Consider the following 17,609-nt stretch of genomic DNA (forward strand, 5'->3'; position numbering starts at 1 on the left):
AATAAAATTAAATCTTTAACAAAAAAAAAAGTCTTAAATTTTTTAAAGCAAAAAGCAAATCACTAAGATGATGGCTTAAATTCTCATTTTAGCATGTATCTTACAGGAAGAATTTTTTTGACAAAATTCCCAAAAACTTTTTAGAAGGTTTCAGAAAAAGATTAACATTTTACTAGAGCCGTTACTTCAGAAGCAGTCAGAAACACAGTTTAATCTCTGCATAACATGCAATTTACCATGAAAAAGGGTTCTTTTTCTTTGCTGGCTGAAACGTGAAATGTGCTTTCTTTCTAAATTATTTAACATCCCAAATTACTTCCCCCTTGCCCTCTGTGAGATGTCTTATCTTCTTTGACAAGCAATGACTTTGCTGAATGTGAAGTAGTATTTTTAAAAGCCTTAATATTTTTAAAAGCCTCTGAACAACCATGAAAGAAATGTCCAAAGTTCCAAAACTATTATAAGCTGGGGCATAAAATAGGCTAAGTTCAATTTTAATACAGACTATTTTTTACATTTACATTTTCCTTTCAAAATAATCACGTAAAATTACAAATAGGACTTACAGTTAAAGAAAGCGGGCTGATTGTATCTCCTATGTCACTAATAGAAAAGAAATAAAAAAGGAAATAAACCCACAATAACCACCTTCTAAAACAGCCCTCATGATGATTCTCTCTTCCTGGTACTTCATACCTCGTCCCATGTTGAAGAGGGCTGACCTGTGTAACCAATAACATATAGAAATAATGGAGTGTGATTTCTGAGGCTAGATTATAACAGTCACTGCTTCTGTCTCACTCTCTCTTGGGGAAGCCAGGTGCCACGTTGTGAACAGGCTCCAGCAGTCTTATTGAAAAGTCCATAAAACCGTAAAAACTTAGATTTTCTACCAACAGGGAGCACCAACATGCCATTCATGTAAGTGATCTTGGGGCAGATTCTCCAGCTCCAGTTAACCTTCAGATGACTGTAGCCCCAGCCAACATACTTGACTACAACTTCACAAAAGACCTCAAGCCAGAACCATTTCCAAATTCTTGACCCTCAGAACAATGAGATAACAAATATTTGCTATTGTTCTTATTATTGTATGGGAAATAACTGGGGGAGTGGGCAGGCGTCCAGTCTCAGAATTTCTGGAATCACTTCTTCGTGCTGGCAACCTCGGTGACCTTGAGCATGCTGAACTCGCAGTTTTGATCAGGGCCCAGCCTCCCCCACTGTGACTATGTCACAAATCTGGATGGCCCTGAAGCAGGGGGACAGGTCCATGGACATATTCTTATGTATTTTTGGATGTAGTGGAGGTAGTCTCAGTGGACAACAATAGTCCTCTGCATCTTCATCTTGGTCACCACACCAGATAGGATCTGCCCTCAGATGGAGACATTACCAGTAAAGGGACATTTCTTGTCAATGTAGGTGCCCTCAATGGCCTTCCAGGTGCCTTGAAGCCCAGGCCAATGTTCTTGTATTGGGGGAGCTTCTCCTTGACAGTTTCTCCAAGCAGGACCCTCTTTTTATTTTGAAAGATGGTATCTGCTGCCTTTGGTAGGGACGCTCAGTCCAGGAGTCACTCCTTATCTAATATATGTGGCTTCACAATTAAATACCAAAACGATGGGCTCCTTGGATTAGCCCTAGGATTTAGTTCTCACAGGACTAACCCCTAAGGCCCAAGAGCTCCAGAAAACCACCCCATAAGACTTGGATTTTAAGAAGGACTCCTAAAATGCTTGTGCCTCTATTAAACTCCAAGTGTGGAACCCCCAGGACTTAGAAGGCTCTAATCTAGATTAACACAAAGACACATGCCCTCTACTTGATTTAATCCCTAGGAAATTGAGGACTCTGGCAATTAACTCCCAAACTGGGGCATGTGGTCCCACTCTTTAGCACACACTTCTGAGACCCAGGACAGGACCTACAGCCTTGGCACCAGCCCCCAGCCCACACCTGAATTCTATTGGTTTTAGGACAATAAGTTGTGGGTAATTTATTACATAACAATGGATAACTAATATAACAGTGGAAATAATACTAAGAGCAAAAGGAAGACACACAGATTTCCAAACACTGGAAAGCAAATGGAAGTGTGTGGACAGATGAAAGAGATGAGGAAGCCATAGTCCAGAATAAGTTCAAGAGGGGATACAGTCAAAGAGGAGACATTTGCTAAGCAGAGCCTCAAAGAGAACCAGGCTCACAGTGAGCAGGTATGAGGGCAGGACTGAAGAAGAGGGATTGAAAATAGTAGTTTAAATGAAAGTCTGTCCAAACAACTGTAGTTGTCCTATATCTTATTCTACTCTCTGCCCCAGAAAAAAAGAATTTGCAACCAGAGAACATTTCTCTTTAAAAATTACTTGAACGGGGGCCTCCCTGGTGGCGCAGTGGTTAAGAACCTGCCTGCCAACGCAGGGGACACGGGTTCGAGCTCTGGTCCGGGAAGATCCCACATGCTGCGGAGCAACTAAGCCCGTGCGCCACAACTTCTGAGGCTGTGCTCTAGTGCCCGTGAGCTACAACTACTGAGCCCAAGTGCCACAACTACTGAAGCCCACATGCCTAGAGCCCGTGCTCGCAACAAGAGAAGCCACCGCAGTGAGAAGCCTGTGCACCGCAACGAAGAGTAGCCCCCGCTCGCCCCAACTAGAGAAAGCCCTCGCGTAGCAACGAAGACCCAATGCAGCCAAAAATAAATAAATAATATAAACTTAATTAAAAAAAAATTACTTGAACGGAAATTCCCTGGCAGTCCAGCGGTTAGGACTCCATGCTTTCACTGCCAAGGGCCTGGGTTCAATACCTGGTCAGGGAACTAAGATCTCACAAGCTGCATGGTGCAGCCAAAAAACAAACAAACAAAAATTACTTGAACTACCTGGGGAAAGTAAGTCTGCTAGGGTGAGTGATGGGTCCCCCAGAGTAAGGCCCTCTTCATTCTGCATCCAGGTGTGCCCTGAACATTATGCTCTTTACAGACCATTCATCCTAAAGAAAAGCCTGTCAATCAGCAACCTCAAAGAAGTCAACTGAGCCCAGTTATCCTTCCTGTTCACCTATTCAAGGAAGAAACAAACAGAAAACAATGCTCTCAACCTCCACAATCTACCTAAGGAAATCAGTCCAGTCACCAGCTAAGCTTTCACATTTAAAAGGAAAACCATTATCACAAGAATGAGAGCCCAAAATAAAAGAGACAAATTGACCCCAGAGGAAGTAAGATAATTCTGGATCGCTATAAACAAGTGCTATCAAATCAGAGAGGTACATCAAAAGCTTTCCAAGCTTCCTTTTAGACTATAAGTATAGGTATCTGAACTATAAGAAATAAAATTTTTTCTCTTTAAAGAGCACCCTAAAACTTATATATTAAACATGCACACAGTGCAGAGTGGTAATTCTAAGAAAAACTAAATTTACAGCTAAAAACTCTCTCTCTGCAATATTAGTTTCTACCTATCAAATGACAATCTCTTTGACAGATGGGAGAGTTAGGAGAGTACTCAATGCAGTGGTACCCTAACATTAAAAAGACTTTTCAGAACTTGAAAATTAAGCTAAGTGAAAGAACATCAAACACAAAAGATCATATATTGAGTGATTCTATTTGTATGAAATTCCCAGGATAGGCAAATTCATAGAAACAGAAGGTATAGGAGTAAGTGCCAAGGGAGATTAGGCAGAGAAAAGGGAGAGAAAAGGGAGCGATGACCAATAGGGAGGAGTTTCTTTTGGGGGTGATAAAAATGTTCTAGAATTAGAAAGTTTGCACACCTTTGAATATACTAAAAAACACTGAATTGTATACTTTAAAACAGTGAATTTTATAGTATGTGAATTATATCTCAGTAAAGCTATTATTAAAAAAAAAGACTTTTCAGAGAAAAAAGGCTCTGGTTCCAAACCAATGTTTGGCAAAGCTTATACAGGAAAATTTTGTTAATCACTTTCACAAATGACTGACCAACCTTAGAGAAAAGCCTATGCCAGGACTTGTTTTAATCTAAATAGGTGAAAACTCTTTCTGATAATTCTGAATAAAGCTTTCAAATGATCACAAACTGTTTAACTTCATAAGCAGTTCTGGTCTTATTTTCTTAATAACTTTCTTCATTAAGCAGTTTTTCTTAAGTGCTTGGCATATAGTAAATGCTATTAAAAATAATTTAACAAACATTTCTTAGTACGCAATTTATCTTGGAACATTCACATTCTGAGATCCTACATTTATACCCTAGAAGCATTCCTAGGAGGTTTCTCAGATAGTGAGCCCTTCTTGTGGTATTCATGCATTTTGTTTTCCATAAGATTTTTTTTAGTTTATCAAAGCTTTGTAACTTAAACCACAAATTTAAAGTGAGTACAATGAATACTTGGCAAATTTTTTTTTTTTTTTTTTTTTTGGCAGTACGCGGGCCTCTCACTGTTGTGGCCTCTCCCGTTGTGGAGCATAGGCTCCGGACGCACAGGCTCAGCGGCCATGGCTCACGGGCCCAGCCGCTCCGCGGCATGTGGGATCTTCCCAGACCGGGGCACGAACCCGTGTCCCCTGCATCGGCAGGCGGACTCTCAACCACTGCGCCACCAGGGAAGCCCGGCAAAATATTTTTTAAGGTTGCATATTATAAAGAAACTTTAGAGCAATTTGCTCTAAAGGTATGTTGTTCTTCACAGTGGAAAAAATGCAAAGTGACCTGCAATTCTCTTTACAAACCATTTAGGACATAAGTGTCTACAGCAAGAAAGATAAAAAGCATTTGACAAAATAAAACATCCTTTTATGATAAAAATTCTCAACAAATTGGCATAGAAGGAATGCACCTCAACATAATAAAGGCCACAAATGACAAGCCCACAGCTAACATCATATTCAACATTGAAAGGTCGAAAACTCTTTCTCTAAGATCAGGAACAAGACAAGGGTGCCCACTCTCACCAATCCTATTTAACATAGCACTGTTAAGTTCTAGCCAGAGCAATTAGGCAAGAGACACAAAGAAAAGACATTCAAATCAGAAAGAAGTAAAACTGCCTCTGTTTGTACATGATATGATCTTATACACAGAAAAATCCTAAAGACTCCACCAAAAAACTATTAGAACTAATAAACAAATTCAGTAAAGTTGCAGGATACAAAAATCAATATACAAAAATCAGTTCCATTTCTATGCCCTAAAACAAACTATCAAAAAGAGAAATTAAGAAAAGTCCCATTTACAGTAGCATGAAAAGAGTAAAACACTTAGGAATGAATTTAACCGAGGAAATGAAAAATCTGTAGAGTGAAAACTATAGTATTTTGATGAAGAAACTGAAGAAGACACGAATAAATGAAAAGACACTCATGTTCATGGATCAGAAGAATTAATATTGTTAAAATGTCCATACTACCTAGAGCCATTAGAGATTCATTGCAATCCCTACCAAATTCCAATGGAATTTTCCACAGAAACAGAAAAAGAAATCCTAAAATTTGTGTGGAAACACAAAAGACCCCAACTAGCCAGAGCAATCCTAAGAAAGAACAAAACTGGAGGTATTCTACTTCCTGATTTCATACAATAATACAAAGCTGAAGTAATCACACAGTATCATACTAGTATAAAAACAGACACAGACCAATGGAACAGAACCAAGAGCCCAGAAATAACCCTTGCATATAAAGTCAACCAATATTTGACAAAAGGGCCAAGAATATCCAGTGGGGAAAGGACTCTTCAATAAACGGTAGTGGGAAAACTGGATAACCACATGCAGAAGGACATTGGAACCCTATTTTACACCACTCACAAAAATTAACTCAAAATGAATTAAAGACATAAACATAAGACCTGAAACCATAAAACTCCTAAAAAAAAAAATAGGGAGAAAAAGCTCCTTGACATTTGTCTTGACAACAATATTTTGGATATGACACCCAAAGCACAAGCAACAAGGCAAAAATAAACAAGTGGGACTGAATTAAACTAAAAAGCTTCTGTACAGAAAAAGAAACAATCGACAAAATGAAAAGGCAACCTACAGAATGGGAAAAAATATTTGCAAACCATCTATCTGATAAGGGGTTAATATTCAGAGGGCCTGAATAGACATTTTTCCGAAGAAGACACAAATGGCCAACAGGTACATTAAAAGGTGTTAAACATCACTAATCATTAGGGAAATGCAAGTCAAAACTATAATGAAACATCACCTCAAACAGAATAGCTATCAGCAAAAAGACAAGAGATAACAAATGCTGGCGAGGATGTGGAGAAAAGGAAACCCTGGTGCATGGTTGGTAGAAATGTAAACTGGTACAGCTACTATGGAAAACAATATGGATGTTCCTGAAAAAATTAAAAATATAATTCAGCAATTCTACTTCTTTTCTAGGTATATACCAAAAAATATAATTCAGGGCTTCCCTGGTGGCGTAGTGGTCAAGAATCTGCCTGCCAATGCAGGTGACATTGGGTTTGAGCCCTGGTCTGGGAAGATCCCACATGCCACAGAGCAACTAAGCCTGTGCGCCACAACTACTGAGCCTGCGCTCTAGAGCCCACGAGCCACAACTACTGAGCCTGCATGCCACAACTACTAAAGCCCGTGCGCCTAGAGCCTGTGCTCCGCAAAAAGAGAAGTCACTGCAACGAGAAGCCCAAGCACCGCAACAAAGAGTAGCCCCCACTTGCCGCAACCACAGAAAAGCCCGCATGCAGCAATGAAGACCCAATGCAGCCAAAAATAGAATTAAACAGAATAAAATAAAAAAATTAAAAAAATATATATGTATATAATTCAGCAATCCTACTGTTTTTCGGGTATATATAAAAAAAAAATGAAATCACTATCTTGAGATATCTGCATTCCCATGTTCATTGCAGCACTATTCACAATAGCCAAGAAATGGAAACAAGTCAAATGTCCATCAATGGATGAATGGATAGAGAAGATGTGGTATACATATATTTATATATATTCAATGGAATATTATTCATCCATGAGAAAGAAAGAAATCCTGCCATTAACAATATGTATGGGGCAGGGCCTTGAAGGCATTATGTTACGTGAAGTCAGACAGAGAAAGACAAATACAGTTCACCCTTCAACAATGTGCTGGTTAGGGGCGCTGACCCCCCATGTGGTTGAAAATAGTTATCCCATGGTTTCCTCAAAGGACTGGTTCCAGGACCTGCCTCGGACACCAAAATCCTCAGATGCTCAAGTCCTATTGTTGGCCCTTAGTATTCGCAGTTTCACATCCTCGGATTCAACCAACTGCAGATAATGTAGTATGTATTTATTGAAAAAAAATCCACGTATAAATGCACTACACAGTTCAAACCTATGCAGTTCCAGGGTCAACTGTACTGTATGGTATCACGTACATGTGGGATCTAAAAAAGCCAAACCCATAAAAACAGAGATTTAGAATGGTGAGTGCCAGGAACTGGGGGTGGGAAAAATGGGGAGATGCTGGTCGAAGTGTACAAATGTCCAGTCAGAAGATGAGTAAGTTCTGAGGATCTAATGTACAGCATAGTGACCCCAGTTAACAATACTACATTATATGCTTGAAAGTTGCTAAGAGAGATCTTAAACGTTCCCACCACAAAGAAAAAAAGGTAATCATGTGAGGTGCTGGATGTGTTAACTAACCTTACTGTGTTCATTATTCCACAATATATGTGTATCAAATCATCACTTAGTACAGCTTAAACTTACACAAAGTTATATGTCAACTATATCTCAATAAAGCTAGAAAAAACAGAAAGATAACCCTGTCTATATAGAATAGTAAAAAGAAGAGGAAATAGGTTCTTCATAAAACAAGTAGATATGTTCTGTGTGTTGCAAACTTACAAGTATAAAAATATAAGGAAAAAGATGAACAATTCAGGAGATGATACTGTGAGCAATAGCTAAAATATACATATACAGAAAAATCTTGAGACAATGAAAGATTATGGTCAGTACAGCTTTAAAAAAGGCAGAATCAAGGTTTAGGGTACAGGGTGTTGGAACACCTAAAGCTTTCCACACTAGAGCTTGAATTCACACATCAATTACAGATGTGTGATACTATTGATATGAAAAAGGACAGCATTAGTATCCAAAATCTACCATAAAAATGAAATAATTCTAAGACAAAACTGGCCGTATGTGATTTTTTAAAGCTGTTTCAAGTAGAAAAAGATGACCACTTTGCAATCTTCTCTTTGGATAAAAAATTTAAATCTCAGTGGAAAACAAATTACCCATAAATCTGTAATTCAGTGAATCACCACTCCCTACACATTAGTGTATTTATATCTAGTCTTCTTTTCCTCAGCCTAAATACTTACATAATATACCACATACATGTTTTTCTTTATTACAAAATTACAAGCATACTCTCTGTATAAAACCTACATACCACTCTTCGCTTAACATGTGTTCCCATGTCATTAAAAATTATTGGAAACATGTTTATGGCAATATAATACTTCAAATTATGGATGTTCCATAATTTGGTATTAGACTGTTTTCAGTTTTTCATTATTATTAAAAATGCTACAGTGAATATTTTTATATATAAATCTTTGAATCCGATCATTTCCTTGGAAAAAATATCTAGAGGTATGATCTCTCAGCTAAAGAATCTGAATATGTTTAAGACACTTGATATAAGGTTAACTGCTTTCCGTTGAGACACTTATATGCCTCACCCATAATCCACAGTGTATGAAAGTGCTTATCTAAAGTTTGTGTTTACATGTCCACCTCTCTAAAGAGACTCTAAGCTCCTGTGGGAACTTATATTCATGGTATATTCATCTTTGTATCCTGGTATCTTATCATCTTTGTATCTCTGTATCTATCTACAGAGTTGATACTCAATAAATGGCTACTGAACTGAATTACAGCACAATGGCAAAACTGTATTCTCCACCTAAAAAGAATAAGAAATCCTCATTAGGAACATACATGTCCTACCTCTGCTGCTGAAGCAAAAGAATCGGTTGATGTGACACTCAAGGTGTCTCTCAGGCCAAAGTCATCCATATTCCCCTTCATGGTGATATCTGTATCTTTATCTTAAAAGAAAAGGTGAAAAGTTCAGAAATTGACATTCCTTGTCATTGCCATATTTCATATTCTATGGTTGGTTTTTCTTTTTCTTTTTTCGTTTGAACATCAGTCTTTATTTAGAATTCTGGAATCTAAAAGGAAAACAATACAAATCAATGGGAAATAATCTGACAAGACTCTCAAAGTGCTTCAAACTGATTCTGAACACTGCCAAGAAGAGGAGAAAGTACTATAAAGGAGACATGTTTATTTTTAAAAAATATTAAACTATTTCAGATTTTAAAAGCTTCTGAGTAAATAATAACTTAAACTGGTATATAATAACTGGAGTTGGATTATCTACCAGCTATCAGCATATACCACAACAGCCTGAAACAGAGCAATTTAAGTTGCAAGTGGCCTTGCCCAAATCGGGATAACTGGTAGGTTCATTCAAATTAAATGAATTATTCGCATAAAATGTTGTCTGGCCAGTCACTTGTGATAAACTGACCAATTAAAATAATTCAGGAAAATACCTTCAGTCTCTAAGGTCTACTTTAAAACACTGAAAGGCCCAAAATGATCTGGTTTAGGTCCCTCATGTTTATTCTGCTTACTTGAGGATCAAATATAACTGCCCCAATGATTTTATTTTTATTTATTTTTTGGCCACACTGTGGCAGCTTGTGGGTCTTAGTTCCCCAACCAGGGACTGCAACTGGGCCCCTGGCAGTGAGGGCACAGAGTCCTAACCACTGGACTGCCAGGGAATTCCTCCCCAATGATTTGCAGTGTTGAAAAATTTTAAAGGCATTTGTAAATGGCTAATATGACCATACCAAGACAGGCTACCTATTACCAATACAAAGCATTCTGAACGTCGATGTCAATATCTTCACATACTATCATCTAACTGTTAACATTACATTTTCATTGGTACAGCTACTATGGAGAACAGTATGGAGGTTCCTTAAAAAACTAAAAATAGAGCTACCATATGATCTTGCAATCCATTCCTGGGCATATATATGGAGAAAAACATGGTCCGAAAGGATACATGCACCCCAATGTTCATTGTAACACTGTTTACAATAGCCAAGACATGGAAGCAACCTAAATATCCATCAACAGAGGAATGGATAAAGAAGATGTGGTACATATATACAACGGAATCTTATTCAGCCATAAAAAAGAACGAAATAATGCCATTTGCAGCAACATGGATGGACCTAGAGACTGTCATACTAAGTGAAGTAACTCAGGGAAAGAGAAATATCTTAATGATATGGCTTATATGTGGAATCTAAAATGAAATGATACAAATGAACTTATTTACAAAACAGAAACAGACTCACAGACTTAGAGAAGGAACTTATGGTTACCAGGGAGGAAGGGTGGGGGGAAGGGATAGTTAGGGAGTTTGGGATTGACATGTACACACTGCTGTAGTTAAAATGGATAACCAACAAGGACCTACTGATTGGCACAGGGAACTCTGCTCAATATTATGTAACAACCTAAATGGGAAAAGAATTTGAAAAAGAATAGATACATATATATATACATATATAACCAAATCACTTTTCTGTTTATAGTTTTTTAACTATCACAATATTGTTAATCAACTATACTCCAATATAAAATAAAAAGTTAAAAAAAATTACATTTTCAAACAAATTCAGTACTCACTTATAGATGTGACTACATTGTAGCAAGCAACTGATACTCTTCAAATTCTATCACAAGTATGAAAAAAGCAAAGAACAAAATATATACAGATTTTTATTTTGATTTTCAATCTGCTAAATTTGTCAGATACTTAATCTTGTTTGAAAAGAAATCGGAAATCTCTTTGGCTTTCATTAATCCAAGTTTCTATTCCATCATTTTTTCCCAAAATAAAGTTCATTACCTTTACCATAAATGTTCCAAATCCTGTTTACAACCCCCAAGTACCAGAAAACAGACCTTTTGTAATGATCTACAGGAAGTGTAAAGTTTTAAAAAATCCAAACCATCAATTTAGTTGAAACTCAAGTTTTGCCATTTGTATTCCAATCTCTAAGCCAAGCAGAAGGGTGAATTGGGACAAGGTTTATTCCTATTAAGTATCAAAAATAACCATACGCATAGCATATTTTTTTCTACTTTATATCTGATAGGACCATAGTTGACATTTTAACCATTTATCTTCCAAATTTAAGTTATAATTGTTTTCAAATGAAGCTTACATCAATCCTTTTAAAATACCTAACTTGTCAGTTCAAAATCCTACTACTAAATGACTATTAACTGAACAAAATCTGAGGTTAAATTATTCTATTTTCAAAAATAAAAGTTCTTTTAGGAATTTAAAATTTTTTCATCAAACTTGAGAACAAAACAACATAATCGTTTTACATTTATAAACAGCTATAAAACTGGTATTTTGGGGCACTCAGGTATCCAGAAAAATTCTTAGTATTCTCTTTTCAGTGCATATATGACCTTTGAAAATACATACACAAACTCTGAGGAATCAATTATTTACAAAATTAAATCAGCATTCATAACTTTCAAACCTTTATCTTCTTAATTATTTTCCATCGTTGGTATTAATTCTGCAAAAAAAAAAAAATCACACTACAACCTTCATTATGCCAAAGCACGTTTAAAGTGGGATTAAGTTACAAGCCAACTAAGTTAAATCTTGGTTCCATATGCCTTTTGCTATTTTCAGAGTAGAACACAGACATTTATCTTATGTCACTTTACCTTTCAGACATTACCCAGGAGCTGTTAAAAGTCTGTTTTACTTCACTCAACAGTAACCAGCCATTCAATGTCATCCAGATCAGTTACCATGGTTGTATTTTATTTTTTTTAAATCTAACAAAGAAAAGTGGCTCCGAGGAACTGGAAAGTCTTACTCATTAAACCCAACTTCATAAACCACAGACCATATCTCTCATTTCAGTAATTGTTATGATTCCTGGAATGACAGCTTAATAATTTTGAAGAGAAATAATACATCTGTTTTTTAGATAAGCCAATAAGAAGTATAAAGAAAGAATATTGGGCAATATTTAACTGCTTTTGTGCAGTTTTAAAATTTACAATATTAAATTTTTAATTTTTTTTTTTTTTTAAGTTTTAGCTGCATTGGGTCTTTGTTGCTGTGTGAGGGTTTTCCCTAGTTGCAGTGAGCGGGGGGCTACTCTTTGTTGCGGTGTGTGAACTTCTCATTGTGGTGGCTTCTCCTGTTGCGGAGCACAGGTTCTAGGAACACGGGCTTTAGTAGCTGTGGCACGCGGGCTCAGTAGTTGTGCCTTGCGGACTCTAGAGTGCAGGCTCAGTAGTTGTGGCAAATGGGCTTAGTTGCTCCGAGGCATGTGGGATCTTCCCGGACCAGGGCTTGAACCTGTGTCCCCTGCATTGGCAGGCGGATCCTTAACTACTGTGCCACCAGGGAAGCCCTGCCAAATATATTCTTTACTCAAGTTTTCGGTTTCTCTTGAAACTTCTCCAACATATAAATTTCTCTCCTTCTGTTCCCTTGCCCCATGCTACCCAGGAACACATACTGTTTTATAATATGCAGCTCAAGTACTATCTAACCCCTGCATGCATTCTCCTCCAAAAACTACCTAATTTGTTGCTTTTATGTAACGCAGTACAGAAAAGATGTTAAAACCATGGGTTCTGGAGCCAGACAGCTTAGATTCAAAGTCTGACTCTGCTACTTTTTAGCTGTGTAACCTTGGGTAAGTTTCTTATCTTCTACATTCCTCAGTGTTCTCAACTGTAAAATCGGAATAAAATCTACCACACAGGGCTGTGTGAGGATTAAACAAGTTAATATAGTCGGCCCTCCATAACTACAGGTTCCACATCAGAGGAGCCAACCAACCACAGATGGGGGGAAAAAAATCCAGAATATTCCAAAAAGCAAAGCTTGAATGTGCTGTGTGCCAAGAACTATTACATAGCACTTACATTGTATTTGCAACTATTTACATAATATTTACATTGTACTAGGTATTATACGTAATCTAGAGATGATTTAAAGTATATGGGAGGATGTGCATAGGTTATATGCAAATACTACAACATTTTATATAAGGGACTTGAGCATCCACGGATTTTGGTATCCATGGGGAGCAGGGATGACTGTATATGTAAAGTAAGCACTGAATAAATGTTAGCTATTCATATTATTATGCAAAAAATAAGGACATACCATTTAATACACTCTGAATCTTTATTTAATTACTGCCTGAATATGTAACCTGTCTGTCCAGCTGGACTGAAACAACTTGAGTGGATGAACTTTCTCTTTTTTTCTCTTTCCTTTTTCTTTCGTTTTTTCTTTTTTCTGATGGTTCCTACAGTTCTCAGTACAGCATTGAACACATTGCAAACTTAATTATTTGTTCACATAAACTAAATAAAACTTGTTATTATAGACTGACCATTCTCAACACATGAAAAATCCCTATTTTAAAACCTCTCATGTATTTCCCCTGGGTTATTTTGCTTGTTCTATGACTTTAACTTGTTTTAAGAGCACTCTTAAAATTCTTATGTTTCTAAAATCCAACCCTAAATTAATTAAACTTATGATACTATAAACATGAAATATGCAGCTTAAGCCCCTTAAGGACTCATCATTAACCTTAGAAGTGCCTAAAAGAAAGCTTTCCACATAATTGGATGATTAAATATAAAAAAAATGCTCCATGTGTTGCCTCATTGGCTCTCAGTGGGGCAGCTTTTTTTTTTTCCTAACCTTCTTAGATAGTAAATCTAACATTTTTAAGAACATTTTTTTACATGTCTCAATCATCCAGAACTTTTAAAACATTCATGCATAGACATAAACTACGTTCTTTGGAAGAACACTGAAAGTATACTGCTTACTTTTAACTAAATAGTCATATATTTTAGGCTGAAAATCTGACTGGATTCAAGTCTTCCTCCTTCTTTAACAATCTCATAATTCACATATTACTTAAGTTTTTTCCAAAGCAGAATTTGCTTGAAAGTTATATAAAGAAAAAGAAAAAACGAGAGGACACTTCAGCTCTGGAACTTGGAAACTCAAGCCTGGATCTATTTCTTTAAACCAAACCAAGTGGGTTTTATGCATGTCTCACTTTTGCCATGCCCAGGCATAGTCTATTTTCTGTCACTTAGAAGGCATCAGGTCTATTTTAACTTCAGCAGGTTCTAGTGGAGATTCCAAAGATGCCACTCTTCTTTTCAAATCCAGGCTGTCCACTGTGGATTTTATAACACCAACAAGAAGAGGAAGCCTGCCAAATGTCTCAATGTCATCTGACTTCTATGTCAGCAGCTATTCTCCAGATGATTTTTAGCAGTTTAAATATGACGTGGAACCTTATCTTTTTTATGGTTTTAATAAAAATGGAAAAGGTCCTGCTGCTGACAAGTTATTTTCCAGAATCTGCTATAACCTGTTAAAATAATTAAGAAATCTAGAAAATTACTGCTGTTCTTTGTTTATCCTGTATGACTATGTGCTCCTTCCACACTGTGGATAATTTTTTACTCTCATTTATTTTAATACTACAGAAAAGTTTGAGAGAAAAAAACAAACTGGAATACAAAAACCAAAAACAACATAGGGGAGGGGGAACTGGATGAAGGTAGTCAAAGGTACAAACTTCCAGGTATGTAATGTAAAACATAATAAATATAATTTACACTATTTGATGTTATATATGAAAGTTGTTAGGAGAGTGAATCCTGGGACTTCCCTGGTGGTCCAGCGGTAAAGAATCCGCCTTAAAATGCAGGGCACACGGGTTCAATCCCTGGTCAGGGAACTAAGATCCCACATACCGCGGGGCAACTAAGCCCATGCCACAACTACTGAGCTTGCGTGCCTCAACTAGAGAGCCTGCGTGCTGCACACCACAGAGCTAAGGCATTCTCAACTCCACCTGCCACAACTACAGACCCCACGTGCTCTGGACCCCGCGCACCACAACTAGACACAGAAAAACCCACACACCACGACAAGAGAGAAGCCCGTGCACTGCAACGAAAGATCCCGCATGCCTCAACGAAGATCCTGCGTGCTGCAACTGAGACGTGACGCAGCCAAATAATAAATAAATAAATCTAAAACAGAGAGAGTAAATCCTAAGAGTTCACATCACAATAAAATTTTTTTCCCTATTTCTTTTTTTTATATTGCCTATTTCACCATTTTATTTTTTTATGTATTTTTTTACATCAGGTTCTTATTAGTTACCTATTTTATACATATTAGTGTATATATGTCAATCCCAATCTCCCAAATCATCCCACCACCACCACCCCCATCCCCGCTCCCCCCCTTGGTGTCCATATGTTTGTTCTCTACATCTGTGTCTCTATTTCTGCCTTGCAAACTGGTTCATCTGTACCATTTATTTAGATTCCACATATATATGTTAACATATGATATTTGTTTTTCTCTTTCTGACTTACTACACTCTGTATGACAGACTGTAGGTCCATCTGCGTCTCTACAAACAACCCAATTTTGTTCCTTTTTATGGCTGAGTAATATTCCATTATATATATGTACCACATCTTCTTTATCCATTTGTCTGTCGATGGGAATTTAGGTTGCTCCCATGATCTGGCTATTGTAAACAGTGCTGCAATGAACATTGGGGTGCGTGTGTCTTTTTGAATTATGGTTTTCTCTTGGTATATGCCCAGTAGTGGGATTGCTGGGGCACACAGTAGTTCTAATTTTAGTTTAATGAAACTCCATACTGTTCTCCAGAGTACCAATTTACATTCCCACCAACACTGCAAGAGGGTTCCCTTTTCTCCACACCCTCTCCAGCATTTGTTTGTAGATTTTCTGATGATGCCTCATTGTAGTTTTGATTTGCATAATAATTAGTGATGTTCAGGAGCTTTTCACATGCCTCTTGGCCATCTGTATGTCTTCTTTGAAGAAATGTCTATTTAGGTCTTCTGCCCATTTTCTGATTGGCTTGTTTGTTTTTTTAATATTGAGTTGCATGAGCTGTTTATATATTTTGAAGATTAATCCTTTGTCTGTTGATTCGTTTGCAAATATTTTCTCCCATTCTGAGGGTTGTCTTCTCGTCTTGTTTATGGTTTCCTTTGCTGTGCAAAAGCTTTTAAGTTTCATTAGGTCCCATTTGTTTATTTTTGTTTTTATTTCCATTACTCGAGGAGGCGGGTCAAAAAAGATCTTGCTGTGATTTATGTCAAAGAGTGTTCTTCCTATGTTTTCCTCTAAGAGTTTTATAGTGTCTGCTCTTACATTTGGGTCTTTAATCCATTTTGAGTTTATTTTTGTGTATGGTGTTAGGAAGTATTCTAGTTTCATTCTTCTACATGTAACTGTCCAGTTTTCCCAGCACCACTTATTGAAGAGGTTGTCTTTTCTCCATTGTATACCCTTGCCTCCTTTGTCACAGATTAGTTGACCATAGGTGGGTTTATTACTAGGCTTTCTATCCTGTTTCACTGATCTATATTTCTGTTTTTCTGCCAGTACCATATTGTCTGAATTACTGTAGTTTTGTAGTACAGTCTTAAGTCAGGGAGTCTGATTCCTCCAGCTCCGTTTTTTTTCCTCAAGATTGCTTTGGCTATTCAGGGTCTTTTGTGTCTCCATACAAATTTTAAGATTTCTTTGTTCTAGTTCTGTAAAAAAATGCCACTGGTAATTTGATAGGGATTGCACTGAATCTGTAGATTGCTTTGGGTAGAATAGTCATTTTCACAATATTGATTCTTCCAATCTAAGAACATGGTATATCTCTCCATCTGTTTGTGTCACCTTTGATTTCTTTCATCAGTATCTTATACTTTTCTGAGTACAGGTCTTTTACCTCCTTAGGTAGGTTTATTCCTAGGTATTTTATTCTTTTCTTTGCAACGGTGAATGAGATTGTTTCCTTAATTTCTCTTTCTGATCTTTTGTTGTTACTGTATAGGAACGCAAAAGATTTCTGTGCATTAATTTTGTATCCTGCAACTTTACCAAATTCATTGATTAGCTGTAGTAGTTTTCTCGTGGCATCTTTAGGATTATCCATATATAGTATCATGTCATCTCCAAACAGTGATAGTTTTACTTCTTCTTTTCCAATTTGTATTCCTTTTATTTCTTTTTCTTCTCTGATTGCCATGGCTAGGACTTCCAAAACTATGTTGAATAACAGTGGAGAGAGTGGACATTCTTCTCTTTTTCCTGATCTTAGAGGAAATGCTTCCACTTTTTCACCATTGAGAATGATGTTTGTTGTGGGTTTGTAATATATGGCCTTTATTATGTTGAGGTAGGTTCCCTTTATGCCCACTTTCTGGAGAGTTTTTATCATAATTGGGTGTTGAATTTTGTCAAAAGCTTTTCCTGCATCTGTTGAGATGATCATATGGTTTTTATTCTTTAATTTGTTAGTATGGTGTATCACACTGATTGATTTGTGTATACTGAAGAATCCTTGCATCCCTGGGATAAATCCCACTTGATCATGGTATATGATCCTTTTAATGTGTTGTTGCATTCCGTTTGCTAGTATTTT

General features: G+C 37.0%; 1 protein-coding gene and 1 pseudogene across 8 annotated transcripts in view; both read right to left on the reverse strand.

The window, feature by feature from the left end:
* The window catches only part of MIGA1 (mitoguardin 1), a 91,226-nt gene that overhangs the window by 19,324 nt on the left and 54,293 nt on the right, over positions 1-17,609 (reverse strand). For all 8 annotated transcript variants that reach the window (XM_033405948.2, XM_049707138.1, XM_033405950.2 and 5 more), the window contains exon 8: positions 8,968-9,068. In XM_033405948.2, the coding sequence (XP_033261839.1) occupies positions 8,968-9,068 (101 nt within the window). The remainder of the gene's footprint in view (positions 1-8,967; positions 9,069-17,609) is intronic.
* Positions 1,131-8,434, reverse strand: LOC105748521 (40S ribosomal protein S11-like; annotated as a pseudogene).

This window comes from Orcinus orca, chromosome 1 (genome assembly GCF_937001465.1).
Source record: "Orcinus orca chromosome 1, mOrcOrc1.1, whole genome shotgun sequence".
Classification (NCBI taxonomy): Eukaryota; Metazoa; Chordata; class Mammalia; order Artiodactyla; family Delphinidae; genus Orcinus; species Orcinus orca.